We start from the raw sequence: 23,756 nt of genomic DNA, 5'->3' as shown, positions 1-23,756 counted from the left end.
AGCCAGCTTGGTGCCCTGGGGACATGACTGATGGATGAACAGGCAAATGAACAGCTCTTGCTCTACCCCAGTCTCTCCTGTGAAGATCCTGGGTTCTTTCTGCAATGGGTATGCCAAAAGCGGTGGAGAACCCAAACGAGGTTTAGAAGTTGAAGGCTCTGCTCATATGCCCAGTGTTCTTCAAACACTTAATTCATGTTGCATAGCTTTCCTCTGGCTTACGACTGGTCTTGCTGAAAGAGCTGTCTTTACTGGGGGCCACCCTTCGGGCCGTGGCAGTCACGGAGGTGTATTCCTGCTGGGATCTGAGCAGGACCATCCATCCCACCTGAGCTCAGCTACACTACAGAGCTTGGAGCTATGTCACCCAGCACAGATCCACCATGGTGCTCAGAACCTCCTTCCTCCAGTAGTCACCCACGCTCCATGGACAAGTCCCTACACACGGGATGCACCCTCTGAGCGCTGACGGCAGCAGGCAGGTGACCACATTGCAGTTCCTACCTGGTTACACTCTGCAGGATCTTCTGCTCATCCTGGTCCAGGCACACGGCGAAGGAGGACTGGACGCCAATAATCTGGACCTTGTCTACTTTTATCTGGGACACACTGATCTGCTGATAGAAAAAAATCTGAGTGAGGGAGCTGCCAGGCTCAGCGCACCTCCCTGCGCAGGGCAGGGGAGCTGGGCACCCCTAAGGCAGGCCTGGTGGCCAACAGCAAATGGATCCCCCCAGGAGCATCTCTCTCCTGCTCTGCCTCCCTCCCACCTGGAGTCAGCCATCCTCTTACTAAATGTAAAAGCACTAGGACGTGAGTTACCTGATTGAAACTTTTTTTGGATTTGGAGTTTTGCCTTTTGACCACCTCTGTCATGGTTAAGTTGAGACACTCTGTCTTTGAGGCTGTAACAAAAGGAAACCATTATCACCTGGGGCTTCTGGGCCGCTGGTGGGAACCCAGGTGGTCCCTCTGCCCCTCAAAGCATCCCAGAGCCAGTGGCTCCAGACCCCACTGCTGGGGGAAATGCAATACGGTTCCAGCTTTCCTTCGTTCCTGCTAACCCACACGCCAAGAAAGCAATCAGGAAACATCCTCTGCGATTTCCAACGGCTTCCCAAACATCGCGGAAAAGGACATTTAACTATCTTGGGACCTAAACAGGAGAGAAAGCATTGCCCCTCCATCAAGAGGACATTCTCTCCCAGTACAGCTTTCCCGCAGTCGACCTGTAGATCTTCCTCCTGCCTGGAATTACAGTGACATCCCGTGGTCAAACTGCCGAACGTGCGACCCAACGGAGACAACGCGGGGACCGGACTCCTCCTGGGAGGAAGGAGACTCGGGAAGGAGAAGCTTCCCCCCACCGTGGAGCTGAGGACACCCCCCCCGATGCAAACCCACAGCGCTGGCAACACAAGCGAAGCTCCTGAACTAGTGCGGAAATATCCAACTCCGAGTACAGAGGAGGTGAGAAGTTAATTCCTGTTGGGTTTTTTTCCAGGGTTGTCTGCAAGGCTTCATGGATGGGGCAGCAACAGGAGGGACAGAGGTTTAGGTTGAGCTCCATGGGGCGTGTAGGAGATGTCTCCTGTTTGGGAGATCATCCGTTTGCCCTGACTGCTCTGCTTACAAACAACACATCTGCCAGACGCAAAATATACGAGGAAAGAGGAACTAAAAAACCCCTCTGTTTACTCCAAACTGGGTGTCTGACTGCCAAAATAGCAGTTCTTAAGAAAGAGTGAACAGGTATTGCTTCTAAATACGCACACAGACTAAAAGCCTTGCTGCTTTTCAAAGGTTTGAAGCCTTATTAATACCCAATCGGAAATCTGGTTAGAAAATAAACGATGAAGCCAAGCCACGTGGCAGGCAGCTATCGCCGAGCTGCAGGAAGAAAACCAGCTTAGCCAGTGCCTGCTGCAAGCTGGCTGCAAGGCACGGCCAGCACCCTCTCCCTTGGTCCCACTTCATTTAACAACAGGTTTACCAGTCTCTCCTCCTCCTTACTAAGCAAGTGCTGTTCTGGAAAGCACCATTCCCCAGTGATCATCCTGGTTTTTTGGACTACCCCAGCCCCATTCCTAATGGACATCACATTTCCCCGGCTGAAGCTTTAGGACGGTGGGATATCAAATGTCCTTTGTTCCTCATGTGGTGCCAAGGACTACAGTACGTTCCAGGGAACACCAGATACCTCCCACATCCCTCCTTTGCTCCAGCCAGAAGATCCACACTGTCCTCTCACCCCACCAGTCCCTCCCATTGCTCCCTAGGCAAAGCCACAAAGACCACCTCTACCCACCTAGTTCTTCATACTTCTTGCAGGCTTTGCTAAGGTTGACGGATGTGCAGACCTTCTCAACATCGTTCCAGTGACTTCTTCCACTGATGGCTGTCTGCAGGGACCAACCAAAACCCATGAGATAAAATAATAAAATCATAGAACCATTTAGGTTGGAAAAGACCTTTGAGATCGTCAGTTCCAGCCATTAAGCTAACACTGCCAAGCCCACCACTAAACCACGTCCCTAAGCACCACACCTACATGTCTTTTAAGTACCTCCAGGGATGGTGACTCCACCACCTCCCTCGGCAGCCTGTTCCAGTGCCTGACCACCCTTTCAGTGAAGACATTTTTCCTACTATCCAGCATAAACCTCCCCTGGCACAACTTGAGGCTGTTTCTTCTTGTCCTGTCACTTGTTACCTGGGAGAAGAGATCAACTCCCCCCTCCGCCTACAGCCCCTGTCAGGCAGCTGTAGGGAGCAATCAGGTCACCCCTGAGCTGCCGTCTCTCCAGGCTGAACACCCCCAGCTCCCCCTGCTGCCCCCCATCAGACGGTGCCCCAGCCCCTTCCCCAGCCCCCTGCCCATCCCTGGACACGCTCCAGCCCCTCTGCGTCCCTCTTGGAGCGAGGGGCCCAGAGCTGAACCCGGGGCTCGAGGTGCAGCTGCACCAGTGCTGAGCACAGGGGGATGGTCACTGCCCTGGTCCTGCTGGCCACGCTGTCTCAGACACAAGCCAGGATGCCGTTGGCCACCTGGGCTCACTGGGGGCTCATGCCCAGCCGGCCGTCAGCCAGCCCCCCCAGGCCCTTTCCCTCCGGGCAGCTTCCCAGCCCCCTGCCCCAGCCTGCAGCGCTGCTGGGGCTGCTGTGACCCACGGGCAGATGCCACACTTCAGGCTGCCATTACCCTACCCCACCTGTCTGCGCTAGCTCAGACCTGGATTTACCTGGAGCTGCACAGACAAAGTTTGAGTAGGCATTACAATCCATTTAACATTACATTTACAAAATATTGCCCAGGCTTAACACTAAATAACTGCAGATGAACCAGCAAAACAGGCGGGCTGCTGTGACCAGCAGAAGGTCGCCCCTTGGAAGCAAAGCCCACCAGTGTAAAGCAGCATCGAGTACACATCCACCTATGGAAACTGGCTGCACGTTCCCTATTTTACCAGGCTGAAGAGGAGCGGAAAGCCAACCCAAATCAGCCAGTAACTAGACAATTAGCTTGAGTTTGGCTCATCTGGGCTCTCCAGCAGACTGTCAGCATTGGCCTCTCTCAGCCCCCAGCTGAGAGACGTTTGCTCAGCGCCGAAGTGGTTTTCTGCCCCATTTGTCTTTGTGCAAGTCCCGTGCACTCACCTTGCTGTAGGCGATCTGTAGTGTTAGTGGGATTGCTTCTCTGTCTCCATCTATGCCCAGCCTTTTGCTGCCTGGACCTGCACAAAACAAGGAGCAAATGTCACACAGCGCCCTTTCATCCTCATTCTTCAGCCGGCTACTGATACAGCAGCACGCTCGGTACCTACAGAAAGAGGGGGGGCGGGCGGGCGAAAAATGGTTTGGTGAACACAGCTGTGGAGCAAAAAGGCAAAAAGAAAAGGTGGCTTAAAAGCTGCCAGAAAGCAATTAATCCACTGCAGAAATTTCAACACAAAGCACAACAAGCAGCTCTGCAAAACTGAAAGCGGTGCTGGCTAAGCCAGTGCAGAGGGGTCAGCGCTCCAGGGAAAACACAAAGCAATAAAGGGCCGCCTTGCTCACCCAGCTCCTGTTTTTCCCAGCATATTTCTGCCCACATTAAATTAGCCTTGAAATACTGTGCCCAACACTTACTAACTTTTTTTTTCCCCCCCTGGATAATTTTTTGCAGATGTTAAGTGCTGCCAGACAACCCAAGGGAGGAAAAAAAAAAAAATAAAAATCAGAAGGACTGGTGGTTTCATGAGTTACTGGGAAAAGATCTTGCCCAAGCCTGTATTTTGGGGGCGTGGGGTGGTGGCACTTCATATGGAGGATATTTTATGGGCTCTGTTTAGAAAGACAAGGTGGGATCACAGAAAAGTTGGTTAAAAAAATTAAGCAACATGTTTCAATGCAGTATTATTGGGTGGCCAGGAGGTGTCCCTGCGAGCTGCGCTGCTCCCGGCAGCACCTTGCCGGTGGTACCCAGGGGGGAGCCGAAGACCACACTGCAGGCAGATGCTTCTGCCATTGCTTCTTCTCTCTAATAATTCTATAGATTCCTGGCATAAAAGCTCACGGATCTCCCTTGCAGGAAGGCTCCAAGCACATGCACAAACCTTGCTTTGCCCAGTAAACTAGAAGAACGGAAAGGGCAACTTTATAAGTGACGCTCCTGGAGAAAGCACAAACTACAGAAAGAAGCAAAGATAAAAGATGAAGAGCTGTATTTGGCCAGGTGCGGATGAGAGGAAGGAAAAGGGTGTGCAGCTGTTTTATTGCAAATACATTTTAGAGTTAGGAGTAGTAAAAACAACAAGGCACTGTCACGGCTTCGCTCCTGAAGAGGAACTCAAGAACTATGCTGCTTCACTTCCAAATTTGTGAGAGGAACCCAAGAACTATGCTGCTTCACTTCCAAATTTGTGAAAAGATGTCTGGATCTTTGCTCATGATGCAGCCTGGGCTCAGACACCTCTTTGCAGCCCACGCTCCCTCCAGCCCCTCTTTCCCTTCACCTCCCAGCCCAGTGGTTTGCAGACCCCCACCCCCAGGCTGCGGGTGCAGAAGCAGCTCCAGACCTGATGCCTTGATGGCCCGCGTGGCTGCCGAGTGGCCCAGCTCGAGGGAATGGATGAAGACTTCAGTCATCTTTTCTCCCCCAATGAAGGTGAGCTGCCGGGGGAAGAGTGAAGATGTGGTGCTGAGGAGACCCAGCCAATGTTCACCCCTCCCACTCCTTACTACAGGGAACAGGTCACTTTGGGAAAATCCTTCCATGCTTTCAAAATGCACCTTTCATCAACTGCCTTGGGTGACACTTGCCTTCAGCTGCACTTCAGACTGTTTTAACAGACCACCAGCAAGCAAAACAACCCAAAACCCTAATTTTCATTTCAAGAGAACTCCCCAGCCCACTGAAAAGAAAACCCATGATGAGCCTAACAGCAGGGTCTGGGCATCGCTTTGGGTGACAGCGATCCTGTGACCAGCAGCAACTCTGCTTGCCACAGCCCTGCTGCAGCCAGTCCTGGCCACAGCACCAAAGCAGGCGTTGCAGTCGTGCATTCACCCCTTCCCACCATGTCCACCCCCTGCACACAGTGTGGCATGGAAAACAGGCTCCATGGAGGGGCTCGGTTTGGAAAGCAGAGTACCAGAGGAACTTCCAGTGGTGTGGATAACCCGTCAGGAGCTTGACTGACAGGAGTCACTTTGTGTCATGGGGAAAGGTATTTGGATGGAAAACTGCTTGTGTGACGCAGGGATTGTCTGGGCAGGACCTGCATGCTCTCAGTCCCTGAGCCAAAGCCCCATGGGCACCCAGGGAATAAGAGGAGATGTGCCTCACCAGCACGTGGTGGCTGTGCCACAGCCCCAGCGCTTCACAGGCAGGTGCCAAGTTGGTGGCACAGGTAAAAGCCCCACCCCCCCCTCCCCCTCACCAAGGCAGGGCTGAGCCCTTTGCCTACCTCTGTCTGGTAGAGCTGCAGCAGGACAGGGCGGGTGGCGAAGCGGCAGTAGTAGAGGATCATGTCTGCCAGGATGGGCAGCTGCTCCTGGGAGTCCTCCTGGGGCTCAGCCTCCAGCTTGGCAGACTGTGGTGAGAGTAAGTCACAAGCCTGATGGGGTACATGGTACCCACAGTCCAGTGCCAAGAACTGCCCATCCCACCACACCAGGGAGAGAAACCCTCCTCCTGACCACCAGGAACCCCCATTTTCATCCCGTATCCCTGGAGGACACCCTTCTGCACAGGACTGTGGTGGCCAGAAGCTCTCCAGATCCCCTGTACCTTGGGGAAGGGGGATGCCAAGACCTACCAGCTGGCACACACGTACCTGACACAGCACATCCATGGGCAGGTTCATCAGCCCAAGAACATTGCGCTCGTACCATGGGTCCAGCATACCGATGTAGTGGGAGATGTCATTGGTGCTGCTCTCCATCCCAGCCAAGCTGTGATCCTGAAACGAGACACACTGGGGTCACTCTGAGCCCCCCACCCAGGCTCCTCAATCCACGTCTGGGGCTGGTAGAAGGGACACCAGTGCTCCCCTCAGCCTGCCCTGCCGACCTCCACACACACCGCTTTCAGGGCCAAGCAGAGGACTGGTGGCACCCCAAGCCCTGCAGTGAGCAGGACACCTACCACCTGTGCTGAAGAGCGGAGCTGTGGGTCCCCCAGGGATGGGGAGGGATGCATCAGCGGGGTTGATGGAGCCAAGCAGCTCCTCTTCACGGGGACGTAGAAAAATTGCAGTTTGAAGTACCTTGTCAGTGAGGGGCAGGTGCTCTCCTTGAGCCTAGGGAGAAGGTGGGAGACGGCTGGGTGAGCAAAGCCCTCCACAGTGTCCCAGCAGGGCCAGGTTCCTGCAGCCGGACCCCCTGCACTGCCCAGCTCACCTGAGGTTGCTGTAGGCTCGGGCCACTTTCCCCGAGATGCGGTCGGAGCCGAAGACCACGACACGCAACGTGGACACCTTGGCATCCTCATCGTAGCTGAGGAAGGGCCGCCGGTGGAGGCTGAGGCACCGCGGGGCGAGCGGGGCCGGCAGCCGCTGGCTCAGGACGTGCTGCGGCAGCGAGTGGGCACGCCGGGAGCGCGCCGGGATGCGGTGCTTGGCCTGGGGCGTGCACAGGCTCTCAGCCCGGCGCAGGGGCAGCGAGAGCGAGCCCATGTCTGGGCAGTCCTTCAGGTCCCTCCTCAAGACCAGCTGGCTTTTGCTCTTGAACAGTTTGTAGATCTTGTTGGTCAGCGTCTGTCTGTATTTGTGGTGGGTCTTCTCCACCTTCAGCTCCGGCCGCCCCACCATGTCCAGGGAGCTCTCGTCGCTGTCCTCCGCGTACCCGCTGTCCATGCAGTCCTTCAGACTGGAGACAAATGACTTCAGGGACTTTCTGGAGACCACCGTCAGCTCTGAGATGGAGTCCTTGGAGGTGGTGAAGAGGGACACTCGCGAGGGCTTAGATCCCTCCTCCGACAGCACTGAGTACACAGAGTCTTTGGAAATGGTGCAGATGGGGGAAAGCAGCGAGTCCCGCTCGGGGGAACAGCCATCGGTTTCTACCTCCTCCTCCTCCTCTTCATCCTCCTCGTTCTCAGAGGCCATGGGCTCAGCAACACTGCACTCTTTGCTGAGGACATCGTTGAGGATATCTGAAAGGCAACCAGAGGGAGATCGTGTCTGGCACAGGCTCCAGCGTAACCACTGGAAACGCGATGACCCCAGACAGCGCTACTACTACAGCATGGCCAGTGCTCTCTTTGGTCCTGCACCGTTTCAAGCAAGGAGCTGAAAATCTCCTATGGAATGTTTTTAGATTTCTATACGGTGCTCAGATGCAATGCAAAACAAAACGTATGTCTCTCCTTGAGGTTACGTTCTGTTTGGGTTCTCAAAAGGCAAACACCAGTTGGGGTTTGCTTCCTTCCTACACAGATTTCACAACACGCCCGTGTCCGATCCAGGTGTAACCAGAGGGCAGGGGGAAAGCAAAGCATTTGGCTGATGAAGCCCCAAATCACCTCACTGCAGGTGGCCTCCTGGAAGGCTGCGCTCACTGCAGAGCCCAAGCCAGAGCTCTGGTCCAGCTTGCTGGGGTCAGCAGGCAATTAACACTAAAACTTCAGGGGAACTGGGTCTTTCAGGAATAGGGAAGCTGGAGAGCCCAGCTCAGCAGAAAGGGAAGCCACTGCTTCCCCTGCAAAACTGCTGCAGCTGAGCCAAAAGCATGGCAAAGCTCCTCATCCATCCCTGCTGGGGGGGGTGGGAAGAGCTGTAACGTCCAAGGGGTCTCAACCCCACAAAGCCCTGACATCTCAGTGCGGTCAGCCTTTTCTAGCAACAATTATTTCCAGGGCACAAGCAAGGTTTACCCCTTGCAGAAGAGCTTTCTACCGAACAAGGTCTTCTCCCTACCAACATCCCCACAGACTCGGGTGCAACAAACCTCTTCCAGCTTAACACAGGGCACAGCTCTGCCCAGGAGATCAAGCCCTGCATGATTTGTCACTGACAACACGTTTCGGGGCCACCAGTGTCTTGTGTCCACTGCTTGGATGAGGGCTCTGCTTGGGATCACAGCAGGCATCATGCCCGAGCCGACACCCACATCCTCTCCCGTCTAGGGGACGGTGGCACCCACCGCATCACCCATCTCTCCCTCCAACACCAACATTTTGTTATTGGCCCTTTCAGGCTCTGGCCAAAGTTTGTGCCATGCACCCAGCTGCACGCAACAGCCCCAGCCCCAGCCAAACTGAAGTGCTGCAACAGGGAGCAGGGGTCTCACTGGGAAGGACAGGGACCCCCTCCACTTACCAAAGTTATCCTGATCCCAGCTGTAAGTGTAGCAGCGAGCGGCAGGGATGGGGATGGTGTGGAGCTTGCGGGGCTGAGCCTCACCTGGGAAGATAGGAGGGAGAGGAGTGAGTTTGCAGGGATCCCCGTACTGCTCCCAACAACTCTCCAGCCTGGTGGGAGATGCCACCCACCCCATCCACATGTTTTGGGTGGTCTAGGTCATGCAGAAAACCCATGCTGCTGTCATTATCCCCATGAAGTCATGCGCAATCGGGATGAGGGCACATTTCACACTTCTATGAGCCATCAGACATCACTGCTACTGTTGGTTTCTGATTTAACATTTTCATGTCACCCACTAAGGCTGGACAATTATTTTTTGTTGTTGTTGCAATTTTAATGAAAGATTACAAACCACTTCTGGCTCATCTTGTGGTTACAAAATAGCACCTGGGTTGGTGGTTTTTTTGTTGTAGCTGTTGTTGCACTAGTTTGAAACTTAGTGCAAAACTGCTCCGGGCTGCTGCAGGGGCTGAGCCAGCAGAAAACCCTGGAGGAAAGAGGGGCACAGGGGGTTTCTCACCCGTGATGACAGGAAAGGATGCGGCCCCGGCAATATCCCGCAGCGCAGACTGCAGCCGCTCCCGGGCCAGGACAGGGTCGCTGCTGGTGGCTGCAATCTCCTGCGCGTCGGCGGCGCTGGCATAGATCTCTGAGAGCTCTTCCAGTGTCTTGGACTGGGGGGAGCAGAGCCAAGGCAAGAGATGGAGGGGGCCCCTCCACAGAGGCAACACACAGGTCTTGGGGGCAGGTTCATTAACCACTACTGGGCAACTCCCTCCCTCCGCTACCTCCTACCCCCTTCAAGTCCGTCACAACTTTTACAAAGGGAAAAAAAAAGTTTGAAAAGACCTAAGGGGGGTTTTGGTCACAGTTTGTTGCTCCTCCCTCCCAAACACCAAAGCAAAGTGTTTCTCTGATCAAACAGACACTTTTGCTGCATTTCAGATCCGGAGGCACTTCCTCTCTCCACTCGGAGGTGGGGAAGGGAGTAAAAGGCGAGTGACACACACACACCCCAACGTCACAAAACAGAAGCACAGACACACACAGTCTAACCCGAGAAGGGAAAGACGTGTGTGCTTCTTACAAGAAGCAGTATCAAAACTTTTGCCGATGAATGTTATTTTGGTCAGGAAATCCAGCAGCCAACTGCATGAAACTGCTCCTGGTGGCATCACCGAAGGTCTCGCCACCGGTGCCTACCTTCAGGAGGTGGTGCAGGCTGTCCAGGTCGCAGTGGGTACCGAAGTTGGCCTGGTAGAGATGCTCAAGGAGCACGACGAGCGTGGCGTGCTGCGGCTGCTCGCTGCTGCTCAGCTTCTCGGCGATGGAGAGGAACTCGCTCCGCACCTCGGAGCGGTTGAGCAGCAGCACGGTCCTGGGGACAAGGGGACTGCGGTTAGGCCAGGTAGCCAGGCTTGGAGGCTGGTGGCACATGAAACTCCCGGATAAATTCACACTAGATGGCAGTGTCCTCACGCGCCGGTCACGGCTGGAGGGTCTCGGGGCTGTGCAGGGGTGACAGACCCAGCTGCAGTGCCAGCTGCGGGCAGGGAGTAGGTAATGGATGAGCATCCTCCACCCTGCTCCTCAGCACCATTCCCTGGCACCATCTCTTCTGCCGCATCCCCAATGTGACCAGCCCAATAATCGTGCAATCAAACCCAGACAGGGCTCTGGCCCAGCAGCCTGTTGTCCTAACTGGACATGCAGCATGCACAGTGAAGGGGAGGGATAAACAACGAGTGGCCCCCAAAACATCCTACTCTTGCAAGATGCAGGTGAGAGCATCCACAGGCTTTGAATTCTCAAACCTGCAGCCCAGACTGCATGTGCTTCTGCTCATGGATGACAACAGTCACAGAATCACAGAGGGGTGGGGGTTGGAAGGGACCTCTGGAGTTCATCTGGTCCTAAAGCAGGTTCATCTAGAGCAGTTGCACAGAATTGCATCCAGGCAGGTTCTGAATGTCTCCAGAGAAGGAGACCTTGCTGAGCAAAACCGGCTCTGAATTAAGGATGTGCTTTGGTGTGCTTGGTTCTAGAAAGCTCAGGCAATGGGCAGAATCTTTTAATAGGCCCAGTGTTCAGCCTGTGTACAGCTTTGTGCCAGGTTGTCAGGGCTCTTCATGCAAATACAGCCACCCTGCTGCAAGTCATCAGCGATTGCACTTGCACCACTATAAGCACGTAGAGCAGTGGAGCTGCACTGGGGAAGCAACACTGCAGCACCAGCGCAGCTGGGTGGGATACAGGTGCAGATCCAGAGCTGCACGGCACGAGTGGACAAGCCAGGAGAGCAGGACACCCCTCCTGCACAGAGTGGAGGTGGCTGTGCACAAAGGACTGTCCCTGGGGCTGGGACTGCGGCCAGGAAGGGCATGCACTGCCCAGGCTCATTTTCCTATTAACAAATGAGGTGCCCTGGCAGAAGGAAAGGTTCAGCCCTCGAATAAGGTGCAAAGTCTGACTGTGCTCAGAGCTGCAAGGCTTTCATTAATTGTTGCACTAGCACAGACTCACTTCTGACCCCCTTTGGGGTGCCAGCTCCCAAACATGCAGATCAAAGCATCTCCTGGCTGTTCTTCAACTTACGTCAAGATCAGCAGCTCTCCATAGAGGAGACTCTGCCTTCCCCAGCTGGGGAGCCCACAGACCCTGACCCATGGCTGTGGAAATGCCACAGCCACTTTCCTTGATCCCTTCCACAGCTCAGCCCAGCTATCCAGCTCTTCTCCCCAGCACGCACCACTACACCTTTGAGATACTGCTCACTGCAGCCCCACTGCTGCTTAAGCAGTGTGAGATGGTGGTGATGCCAAGAGTGGCACAGCCAGGCCCATGGCCACACTTACACGGTGGAGCTCTGGTAGTTCTTCACAGGCAGCCCCTGCTCTGTCCTCACCAGCCTCTGGAAAGAGATCCCTGGGGGAGAGAGTAGAGCACATGAGACACGGCACCACTGCAGCCCGCCCTGACTTCGTCTCCAGGACAGTGCTGACCTGGCCAAGCCACTGCCCAGCACGGGCACAGCAGCAGTGAAAGTCCTCAGGGGGACAAGGCACAGCCACCGTGTAAGGGGACCAGCCCAGGAGCAAGGGAGCCTTGGGATGTAAAGGATGAAAGCCCAGAGCGATGGGAAAGCAACCAAAGGACGGGACAGGAGTGTGGCTCCGTCTCCAGTCCCCTCTGCTCCACTGCTGATGCGGGATGTGAATTACATGGATGATATTTAGCAGCTTGCACATTTGCTTTAGTTCCCCAGGCCCCGGATCTCACTTATGGACAGCAGGTCACTGCCACCTTTGCCCCTGCAGACACAGACCCCACACCAGCCCCAGCAGAAGAGAGGCTAGCATGGGCAGCCCACATCCCTGGATGCATCCCTGGGACCATCCCATCAGGATCCCAGCCAGGTGACATCAGATGGACCTGGGCTGGGTGGCAACAGCAAAACCCATGTCACCCCCAAACAGGAGGACTGGGGTACATCTTGGGAAAGATTTTATGGTGTCAGTAAGATCCAGCACCTTTATTGCTGCAGGCAGCCACCTCCCAGCCCCAGCTGCTGCTCAGCAGCCCAGGAGCAGCACGCACGGTGGGGCCAGCACCCATGGACAGCTCATGTTGATCCACACAGGCCCCCTAGTTATGGCAGCGTTCACCCCTCTTGCAGGGGCATCAGCCCCAGTTTGCAGGTAAAAGCTATTGCATTCTTGGCAAATACTGACAGCAGCTTGTTATCAGTTAATATTTACCCTCATCTCAATAAAAAGCTTTTACTTCAGCCTCACAGCAGGTCACTGAGGCTGTGCAACAAGCGTGTAAGGTCCTGGCCACCTTACCAGCAGAGGACACGTTTTCACTGTTCTTGGCTTCAGTTGCAGGCAGAGGCCACAGCAAGGGGCTCCCCAGCCCAGGCCAACACCTCCCACGGCATCTTTTGCCAGGGGTGGGGGAATCTCTTATACTTGTAGGAGGGGAAAAGCTTTTGGACCAAAGTCACCAGTTCACACAGCCTCAGGCACCAGCGATGGTGGTGATAACACAAGAGCAGGATGTAGCAACCCCCCACCAGCACTGGGGCTTTCCCAATGGTCTGTACTGGTATCACAACAATAAATGACCTAGAAGGAGCTGGGGGAGTCCACGGCTGCAGCAGCACAGGACCAGCATCCCCATGTGTGCGCTGGCCATGCAGCTCTGGGCTGGATGCTGGACACAGCACAAGAGCCCAGCCAGACCTTGCCTGCTGGCCGTGGCCATTTATGCTGGTGAAGCCTTGCACTCGGGGTAAATCAGCCAGTCCCATGCCCACACTGCAGAGGGTTTTGGGTGTTTTTTTAATTTTTTTTTTTCCTTTGAAAGGATCTTTCATCCCATCTGCACCTACAAGCTTCCATCTCCATAGGACATTGCTGCCATGATGGAGACCCTGTGTTTCACATCCCCATCAGGGCTCTCCAAAGCATCTGCCCGGTTTAATGACATGGGGAAGCACTCCCAGCCACAGCCCGTGTACCCACCCAAGGCCCCCCAGGTTCTGCTCAGAGCAGGTCCTGCTGCCACGGCCCAGCACAGGATTAAACAAGGGCTGAAATCTGCTCTGTGTGGTAACAGCTCTCTGTAAGCCACCAAAGGACGGGGAGATGAAAAGAAAGGGCCTTTTAGAAATAATTGGAAGAGCTGCTCCACTGGGAACAACAGGACATCTACGAGGAGTCCTTAATTAAGAGGAGCACTGCTGCTGCCGATAGATGTGCCCAAAGCTGTATCACAAGGTAGTGTCTCCGCTGTAAAGAAAAAGCCAAGGAGCCCTATGGAAATCTCCACGCAAGGGCAGGCTTGAAGGCTCCAGCCACCTTGATGCCGATGAATGGACCCACTGTTATCACCCCAGCTACACCACTGAGCACCTCCAACAAAGGCCAGGGCTGGGCAGGAGCAGCCAGCATGTGCTTTGTCACGGAAAGGACCCACCAGTCTGAAAGGCAGCCAGGAAACAGTTACACATTTTGCTAATTCACACTGGTCTGGAGCTGAGAGTGCCTAGGATGCTCCCACCACCTTGCATGCAAGGCAGCCACTCAAAGCACAACCTGCCCTGCTCCTGCAGAGGAATCTGGTCTCACCCTGTGCTGAACTACCAGAGAAAATCACCCAGAGGACGGAAGGCAGAAGTTCTCACCTCCTGGAAAAGCTGAAGTTTGGGATGCACGGTGTGGATGCCACGCTCTAGGGGTTCATGAAGCAAGTGGCATATGAAAGAGCAACACTGGCAGAGTGCCAGGAACAAACACGGGCAGTCATGGCAGCAGGTGTTTTGGGGGGAGCAGCACCAGCAGCACAGGAAAACCGTGTGGCAGGGCAGGAGCGCTTACCGGGAGCTTTGAGCTCGTTGCTGATGAAGGTGAGCAGCTCGCGGAAGATGTCGCAGTAAGGCACAGGCCAGGTCAGGAAGCTGTGGTAGACACTGGCAGCTTTCAGGAGCAGGTCACAGCCCGGTGGGAAGTGGGGAGCCTGTGGGGGATGGGAAGACATGGTTAGAAGGACAGCAAGGACACAGGCCTCGAGCGCTGCATAAAAACTCGAGGGTGCAGCCTGGCCAAGGGAGGAGCAGAAGCGGATCGGAGTAGAGGGTCACCCCTGACACCCCATCCTCTCCCAAGGAAGGGTCAAAGGATCCCCACCGGGTGCAGCCCCCAGAAACCTCCATCCGCTCTGCACCTCCCCAACCTCCCAGCTGTGGCTCACGTGCCAAAGCCTATATATAAATTTCTCTTTAACACCCCCAGATCCATACAGATGCATCTCACTACAGCCTGTGCTTTTGCAAGATCTGGCAGCAATGACTTCCTCGGGATAATGATGCATTGTGCTAATAATAATAATAAAAAAAGCTATTTCCTGTGAAGGCTCCGCTCCTTCTTTTCATCAGTGTTGCCCATGTATCTTGCACAAGTACAAAGGGTAATGAAAAAAAACGTGCCTTGTCTGCATGGAGATATTGTCAGTCTACCTTTCTGATTAGCCCATCTTTAAATAAAAAGCCTAAAACACTGAAGCTCATTTTTTTCATCTTTCAGCTTGTGCAATGGTTGCCTGGTCTTGATCCCTGTAGATTCATACAGGATCCTTTGCTGAGATGAATTGATCGAAGCAGACCGTGGTATTTCAGACAAAAGCCACCCCGATGTTGGTGGTTGTTCTGTGTGGCTCCGTGGGACCCCAGACCCTGTGGCCTCCCCAGGGGCTGGGATCAAGCTACGTGCAGCAGCCTCAGGACTTACATACAGGACCGCATAGTAGAAGAGCAGAGCCAGGGGAGTTACGAGATCATAGTCGCACTTCTCCTGCACCTGTAGGAAACAACCCAAGGGCAGAGGATGAGCCGGGTTGCTCGCCATGAGCGTTACCCGAAAGCAGCCTTGGAGGTGCTGGGAGACTCCCCAGCAGTGCAGCCAGTGCCTGACCCACACCATCACATCACCATCCCCAGCAGATTCCCTCATCTCCAAGGGAAAATAACCCCTAAAGCCCCAGTCACCCCCACCAACGGGACAGGCAGATAAGCACGGACTGCTGCTCTGCTTTTATCCTCGAGAAGCCGATTTGGCCAAGCTCCCAGCCCTCCGATGCTCCCAATCCTTGCAGAGTTGCATGAAATTCCATGGAAGTGGCTCAAAGCAGGCAGTTTGGAGAGGCAAGCAGGCAGCCTGGGTCCTGCAAGCAGCTTGCAAAGTTCTGCAGCATGGTGCAAACCATGTATTTCTGTCCCAGCCTTTACCACTGAATAGCCAGCAGAATGACTGCACTGAGGGACATAGCGATGGCTCAAGGATATGCATGCAGACGCTGTCTCCTCTTGTTCATGAGCACAGAATGAAGTGCAATAAACCATTATGGAAACCCAAACGTAATAAAACACTATCTAAAACTAGATCAAGTCCAGACATTTAAAAGAAATACAAATTAATTAAACCAAATTGTGCTAATTTGAAGTGGTATCGGCTCTGCAGCCCGGCAGCTAGATGGCCTTTCTTCCCCCAGAAATGAAAGGCAGCATTTACCCCATCACATGAATCCCAGTGCTGAGGATTTAGGAAACACATCACCGTTTCCTGCCACATGAAGGGATTCCTCCGAGGTCTTCCTGGCCTCAGCCTGGGGTGACCCTGCTCGACCGACAACGCCTGGAGCTTCTCCAGCACATGATGGGGCTGCGGGTGGCTGACAGGATCAGCCCCGCTGCTGCTTCACCTCCCCACTGGGCTCGACTTGACTGTCGCCTGCCAGGCTGCTACATGGTGCAAACCCTGCCTGCGGTCCCCAGTGCCCCAGCTCTGCTCCCAGCTCTGCAGGAAGCCTAGCAGAGCCACAGCAAAGTTTCCATCAAAAACAACAGGAAACTTTCAATTTGCTCTGATTTGGAGTAGCAGCTTCCAGCTTACACCAGGGGCAGGTCTGGGGAAGGCTGGCTCTGCCCGCGCAGCCCTACAACCCAGGCTGCCCCTGCACAGTGCCAAGCAGCACTTTGGGAAATCAAAACCCTTCCCCATGAATCTGCGGTGCTGCCCAAAAAGCAGGTACCAGAGCTGGGCTTTCCCTTGTAGCCTCCATGTGCTAAAAGCCAGCAGGACACACAGGGCTGGTCCCACCAGAGTTTTGGACCTGCCGACCCAGCATCACCTGACCCCAAGCTCCATTGCCCCAGCAATACCTTACCACAACCCAGCATCACCCACCTAACTCCACAAAACTCCATTCAGAGCAAGCCCCAGAGCTGACACCTCCTCAAAGCCCGCAGCACTCCCCAGCAGCCCTTCAACTCACCTCTTTGGCCTTGCCAAGGATCTTCTCCACAAGGATGAGGTAGTTGCCAGCATCTCGGCTCACCAGCTCCTGCAGGCTCCAGCAGTTCAGGCACAGCCCAGCTGCAGGGGAGACAGAGCTGCCGTCACTCACAGCTCCGATCAAGAAGGTCACAGGAGGGATGAATAACGGGAAAGGGTCAGGGCAAAGGTGTTCACCACCTGCACCAGGTCATGGCAGAGGAAGAAACCTCACAGGCTCATTCTGGAGAGATCTAATCTCACCAAATGGTGCTTATCTCAGCAGCATCGCTTCATACCCAAGCACCTCCACGCTCACACAGTCCAACACGCTCAGCTGGGTCAGATGCCTCTCACCGAGGCAGGTGGGGTAGCTGATGTGCCTGCACTGCCACATGCGTGCTGCAGAGGCCAGAGGGATGTGCATGGCATGGCTGGATGCCCACCTTCATTCTGCCTGAGCACACAAAACCCACTAGTGTGGCCCCTTGCCCTGCTGCCCCCAGGCTCAAACACCCCAGATGCACTATCCCAACTATAAACTCACTCAAACCCTGCAAAACTCAGCTCCCCGCTGCGCACACCTCCAACCCTCTCCACCTGCATCACGCCTGAGGGAAGGTGCTGCATCCCCCCGGCCAGCTTCCCCACACCCTGGAGATGCACCATCACATCAGCATCGCAGCAGTCAGAGTTCATACCAGCATTGCTGTAAAGCCTGCCCAGCATTTTTTCCAGCTCTCTTAGCACCTTCAAATTTTTGTTAAATATTTAAAAACCCGGCAGAAGATTAGCCAGAGTGAGAGAGAACTGCCATGCAAAAGGACAGAGGGTCCTTCACCCCCATTAATTGAAATCCCCCTGGCCTCAGTTCCCAGGCATCTGCCTCCTGCTGCTGGGACCCAACCGGTGACAATGGCCCAAGGTGTTTCCCGAGGCCATCGCTCTTCTTGGCGGTCAGGGCCACCTCCCAGATGGTCTTAGAGGAAATGTTCTGTGCGAAGGCTGTCGGGCGCCTCCATTCATCCCGGCCTTGCATCCCAGGGGAGGAGGCAGTGCTCGCCGACACCTCGGACCAGGATCTGCAGAGCAAGGGGGAGCAGCACCTCCTCCTTCTCTTCCTCCTCCCCTGGCGCCACACACAACCCCATGGAGAAAAGTTACGGAGAAATTCCAAGCAAACAGCCTAACAAATATCTGAGAAGGGTCCATGTTTTCAGCTCTGCCATTCTGCATCACCATGAATTTTTTCCACAGGAGTGGATGCAGTGCAGGCACCACACAGCTCAGCTACAGCCCATGGCTTGGTTCAGGGGGTGGTGGCACTGGGGCTCTTCCAATCTCAGTCCAAAAGCAAAGCCAAGAGAAACAGAGCTTCTCACTGCGAGGAAGGGGGTCTAATGATCAGAGAGCAAAAAATAAATATAAATCCACCTGCTTTTCACTCACACAGTCTATTAAGCACACAGAAACACCAACCCACGCGTGCTGGCTGTCACGTTGGAGCTGGCAAGGAAGAAACAATGCCACAAGCTGGCAAGGGGACAGTGGTATACATCACAAACCTACAGGTCACACTGTCTGTCCCTCAAATGTTATCCCCAACTGCAGAGGCTACAAATTCATCAAGCGTACAGACATGTGTGACAAGCAAGATGAATTTAAACCAGGGGAGAGGTCTGCCATGGCCCAGCTGGGAGAAGTCAATGCCAAGACAAGCAAAACTAGTGCTAAGGTTGCAAAACCCACCTTCATTTGCGTGTGTCCATGTCCATGTGTGTGTCCCCATGGAGAGGCACTTGCTCACCCAGACACACGCTATTTCTGTAGCTTTATGCCTAGCTTGTAAGTGAATTAACAGGGCAGGAGCCTTCCCCCACGGGAAAGCCCCCCCTGCTGCCACATAACTTTTTACTTTCAATGAATCAACGTTTTCCAGTTGAGAAAGATCCCGCTGGAAAGTTTCCAAGAAGATCAGATGCACTCACTGTTAATCACAGTTGCAATTTTTAATTTGCCTCTGGTACTTCTGGCATCTCACTCAACTTGCTGACACCCAGAGTGGCCGCCGTAGACTGTGGTACCTTGTCAGCGAGGGCGTAGCCACAGCAACCCGGTAATTCAGTGATGCTCCGGTTTTCCTTTGAGCTACTTTCAGAAGCCAGTGCAATGGCACAAAGCCATGGCTCTGCTTAGGATGCCCCTGGCAGACTGCTCAGATAAATCAACACTGTCCCAGAGCGCAGCATCCTCCAGGGAAAGCCCCTGCACCTGTGAGATAGCCAAGAAAGCAACCAGCCCAGCAGAAGTGGTCAGAACTGCCAGGAGCTTTGCTGACCTCAGCCAGAAGCAGCTGGGTTCACACGCTGCCTTCAAACAGCCCGTCCCGCTTCAGCCGGGAGGATTATTTCACCCGTGAGAGCCCGTCCCTGCTGCGGCTGCCCAGGGTAAGCCCAGCCGGGTGAGAGCAGCGGAGCTGAGCCCTGGCGGTGCACCACCAGCGAGGGGAACGCTGCTTCCTGTGCAAGCGTAACCACAAATACAAATAGCTCAGCAAGACGCGGGCTCTTTCCTTCCTCTCACTTCTAGCGAGGGAGATGGAAATTGCGGTGGCAGCGGCTTGCTGTGTTATTCTGCTCTGAATGGGGCAGAGGGAGCGGTGCTAGGCTGCTGGGCTGGAGGGGAGCTGGGGCAAGCCCGCTGTGAATGGGCTGGAAGGGCAGGCAAGGCTCGAGGGAAGCATCTTACAAATAGAATTCAGACCTGACATCTTCTGACTCATCTTTGGGTCTTCTACAGGAACCGTGAGCTGAAGCACAAGGGTACAGCCAGGTATACTTGAATAGCATTGTTATAAGCAGAATTTCTGTTTAACTGGTGGTCACAGCAAGGCATTGGGATTACTCAGGGATTAAGCTAAACAGTGCCGGGAGGCAGCAGGCTGCTAGGGTCTGAGCTCCTGAACTTGGCAAAGCAGCTTTAGCCAGAGACACACCAAAACAGCTGCATCCTTGCTAAAAATAATCTCAAGCATAAAATGCAGCTCGGAAATCCTGGACACAATAAACAAAGACCACGCGGCAAAGCGAAGTGTTCAGCACCACCAGGCATCAGTCAGGACAGGGGACTCAGACCTGGATGGGAAATCCCTTCCCTCCACACACAGTCCAGGCCACCAGCATCCACTTTCCAACCACTGGGAGCAGAGTTAATCCCTGCAGCCATATCCCCTGCATCAGGCTAAAACGGTTATTTGGGCATGAAGGTGATGCTCTTAATGTGCACAGATCAGGCTCAAAAGCCCCAGGTGACAGTAAAAAGCAGAATGGAGCCACTCACCTGCAGGCACCCTCTCCATCCTTATGCAGATGTCCTGCATCCCCCTGGGACACATTGGCTGCTACAGTAGCACCCCGGGACCTTTACAAACTGCAAAGCAACACTTGGTTTATTCCCAGGCCAGGGAGAGGCTGCCACCAGGTGCGAAACCAACTCCAGGAAGTTTTATTTGCAGCCGCTCCTCCATCTCCGTATACCTGAGCAGATGCTCAGCTGGTGCTTTGCAGTGATGGTAAATCATGCCACCAGCTGGGTCAGACCACAGGTCCCAGGGACAACCCAGCAGTGGTGTTTTACACCAGGTCAGAGCAGCACAGAGCATGAAGTCCAAACTGGTTTCGTTCCACTGTGCTCAAAACCAGCAGCACCAGACCATGCCAGGGACCCTCCCTGTCCTGCAGGGGACGAGGGTAGGATACACACTGAGGGCACGCAGGAAGCTTGAACCTGACATTCTCCTGAACTTCACACTTGCTCTTTAATTCCCAAAACAAGATTTCTCACTACCAGGCAAGGGAGGCCTGGAATCTGCATAGAGCGCACAGCTTGGGAACGCCCTGGGATGTCCCCAAACTCCAGCAGAGGGATGGTCCCTGCCATCACTGCAAGCAGGAGCTGTGCTCCCCGTTACCCCCAGTCTATCAAGCTGTGCAAGCACTTGGAGAGTCCTGTGTTGGTGGGGAAACATTTCACCTTACTGGCCTAAGCCCATCGCAGGGCTGGGTTTGCAGCGCTCCGGCAGGTGCCGCTTGGCTGAGGGACATGGGAAGTAAAACCACACACACAGACTGCTCAGTGCCTTAGGAGTGGTCCACGCAGGAGCTGCGGGGTCACCTCTGGCTCTGGTGGTGTCAAGATCAGCTTTTAAAGATGCAACTTGCGCAGGCAGCACAAACTAGAATTTCTCCTTCCAGCCCCTAAATCCTATGAATTTGTCACAACAGGCACCAGAGACCTCCCCCGACAGGGCAGTGGGAAGACCCACAGCTAAAAAACCTACTTACACTCACCCTGCCCTCACACCCATCCATCCGGTTTTGCTCCACTAAAAGAGCGACCCAGCGGTATCTTTTTTTTTTCTTTGTACATGGAGAATGAGTCAGATTTATCTGCCAGCAACACAGACAGCCCAGGGCACATTGTGGCCCCGGCTGTGGGATGCAGGCGCTGCAGCACACAGTCCTGCTTTTGCTGCAGCTCCAAGCTGTGCTTATCCCAGCATCCTACACAGCACGCTTAGACTGAGCCCAGTACAAGGCAGACCCAAAGGAAAAACTCCCTTTGGGAGAGCAAAGCCCACAGCAAAGCCACCAAGCAGGGAACCAGTGCTGGGCAGAAGCTGCACCAAGACCCCCGCACCGGGAGGGAGCTCGGGCACAGTGTACGCTCTTGCTTTGATCGCTATCAGCATCGAGGAAGATGCCTGCAGCGTGCCAGGAGCCGGGCAGCAGTGGCCCCGTGGGCGGCCTCGGAAGGATGAGGCTTCACTATTTCTTTTCTGAGAAGCGCACCAAGATGCCCTCCTCCTAGAGCGGCTTGTTCCTGACCTCAGTGGTTGACATTTCCCCTCTGCTGCTCTTCATAGGGGGCAACTGTCAAGTCGGAAAAAAGAGAAATAAAGCAGAAATACCGCATCCCCAAGCTGCCTTCGCCCACGGCACTCGGGCTGGGCATCAGCTCCCAGTGCCGTCAGAAATGATACAGTTGGAGGGGTGAAAAGCAGATGTCTCCATTTCCTCCCTCCCCCAGATGTGCTCCCACCATTTCCATTATGTCCTCACCAGAATAAGGTGGTTTTCTGCAAGGGACTGCCCAGAGGAAGGGCCAACTCACAGCAGTTTGTAAGTAGGGGGGTGTGAGAGGTTCCCAAAACCCAGGGAACAGCAAAAGCCTCACAGTGACAGCATCCCCTTGAGATGCATCCTGCGCTGCACAGCGGTCCAGCCCATGGCTTCCATACCCAAGCAGCTGCTTAGAGCCCCCTGAGCAGAGCACAGCAGCACCTCCCAGGGCTGGAGGCACTTCCACCCAGCCTGGGCAGTGATTTCAGCAAGAAAACCCACCATAAGCCTGGAGAAATCAGTCCAAAGGTTAAAATTTGCAAGGTTTAGTAACCAGTGCACTTTAATTCTGCACTTAGGGCTGGATGAATTTCAGACATTGCATTTTGGTACTTGGTGACCAGGCTGGAGGATCCCCACGCCAGCCTCTGTTTGCTCCCCGTGAGGGTATTTAGGTGACTGCAGCTCAGCAGGGTCTGGAGCTTCTCCTCATCAGAGCTGAGCAGACTGAACTCCTTGAGCATCACGTGCGACATACCACCATTGAACGCTCATCTCCTCCTCCAGCTCACTGGTGATATTCCTCCACCCTCCTCATCAGCATCCTTCATCCCCCCCGACTGCTGTGCAGCCCCATGGCAGACACAACAGCTCCTTCCCACCCCTGGGACCCCTCAGGCACTGGGCTGCCCTACAGCCTCGCCGGCAGCTCCCCAGTCCAGCATCCCCAGCACCACCAGCTGCCAGATCCAGCCCAGCACTTCCCCTCACCAAAGGCTCCCTGTTTCACTGCTCACCAGCTAGAAATAAAATATTTCTCTTCCTTTAGCACACAGATTTGACTATCATCTCTCTCCAGCAACACAGAGGAAGGCAAACTCTCCGAAGAGGGTCTCCACAAGGAAAAGCAGGTTGTCTTTCCTGGCACTCCTCTAACAGGGTTTTTTGTATGTCCAAGACAATAAATTTTAATTTAGTTCCTCCAATAATCGCTGCAGTCCAGGAAAGATTTTCTGTTCACACCCCAGAGCTGACCACAGGCTTATCCAGAGTATAAATCTGGGATGACCAAAGCACCCACACTACTCCCTGCTGACTTCACAGACCTAAGCTGTTCAGTCACTAACGTGGAAGGGAAACAACGCGTCAGAAGCGATTACTCACCCACTCTGGAGCAACCTCTTCTAAAATTGTCATATAAAAATATAGCATTAAATAATTTAAAAATTAACAAAATCCTAGCAAGGTCTCAGCCCAAAAACCTGCAACATGGTGCATGCTATTTTGATGTAACGAAATGGTAAAAGCAAATAAATTGGGAAATAGAAGTGATATAAGAAGTTAAAAACGAGAAAGGAGAAGGCTATGCCACAGTTAAGAACAAGACAGAGGGATTCATTGACTAGATGAGGAACAGAGTCCTACCATAAATAACAGACTGGATGTGACACAGCTCAGCAATAATTCAAACTGTTGCTTGTAACACGGGGAAAGCAGAAGAATGTGAAAACATTTCTGCTCTGTTTTTGAAAAGAAACAGGAGACCCTGTGAAGGGGTGTAGGTACAGCTGTGTGCTACGCTCTGTTTTCCCCGAGTTGTCTATGTTACTGCAATAATGAAATACTTCCTACTCCAACAGCAAGGGGGTAGGGTGTGAAACAGCAGCTCTCCAAGGCAGTTGTGTTTAAAGCCAGCAGGGCTGGCAGGGAGAGCCCGCGGCGAAGAGCACCGAGCGCTGGCCAAGCCACTGCCTGAGGGGCTGCCCAGCAGCGGGACCCCTGGCACGGCAAAGCTGGTCACATCACATCCACCCACAGCTGTGGAAACGGGCTGCGCCGGTCACGCTGAAGATTTTTGGCACCAGCACAAATGCTTTTGATGAAAGGGAACTTTCTGATGTGTAAAATGCCTGAGATTCTCCCAGGAATGCCAGGTCATTCTGTCAAACCCCATA

The 23,756-nt window shown here is 54.1% G+C and overlaps 1 protein-coding gene across 2 annotated transcripts in view; it reads right to left on the bottom strand.

Moving 5' to 3' along the window:
- Positions 1 to 23,756, bottom strand: part of PIK3R5 (phosphoinositide-3-kinase regulatory subunit 5) — a 62,597-nt gene that overhangs the window by 3,395 nt on the left and 35,446 nt on the right. Inside the window, exons 3-18 of one of the 2 annotated variants that reach the window (XM_040580449.1) lie at positions 16,683 to 16,783; positions 15,140 to 15,208; positions 14,231 to 14,369; positions 11,705 to 11,774; positions 10,053 to 10,227; positions 9,370 to 9,523; positions 8,805 to 8,888; positions 6,886 to 7,639; positions 6,632 to 6,785; positions 6,321 to 6,446; positions 5,952 to 6,077; positions 5,061 to 5,154; positions 3,658 to 3,734; positions 2,309 to 2,402; positions 823 to 905; positions 505 to 617 (exon numbers count right to left, since the gene is read on the bottom strand). In XM_040580449.1, coding sequence (XP_040436383.1) covers positions 505 to 617; positions 823 to 905; positions 2,309 to 2,402; positions 3,658 to 3,734; positions 5,061 to 5,154; positions 5,952 to 6,077; positions 6,321 to 6,446; positions 6,632 to 6,785; positions 6,886 to 7,639; positions 8,805 to 8,888; positions 9,370 to 9,523; positions 10,053 to 10,227; positions 11,705 to 11,774; positions 14,231 to 14,369; positions 15,140 to 15,208; positions 16,683 to 16,783 — 2,413 coding nt within the window. The remainder of the gene's footprint in view (positions 1 to 504; positions 618 to 822; positions 906 to 2,308; positions 2,403 to 3,657; positions 3,735 to 5,060; positions 5,155 to 5,951; positions 6,078 to 6,320; positions 6,447 to 6,631; positions 6,786 to 6,885; positions 7,640 to 8,804; positions 8,889 to 9,369; positions 9,524 to 10,052; positions 10,228 to 11,704; positions 11,775 to 14,230; positions 14,370 to 15,139; positions 15,209 to 16,682; positions 16,784 to 23,756) is intronic. The other variant, XM_040580457.1, reaches the window with a different exon arrangement.

Source organism: Falco naumanni, chromosome 1, assembly GCF_017639655.2.
Source record: "Falco naumanni isolate bFalNau1 chromosome 1, bFalNau1.pat, whole genome shotgun sequence".
Classification (NCBI taxonomy): Eukaryota; Metazoa; Chordata; class Aves; order Falconiformes; family Falconidae; genus Falco; species Falco naumanni.
Note: the sequence above shows the minus strand (reverse complement) of the source record. Positions and strands in the feature narration are given on the sequence as shown.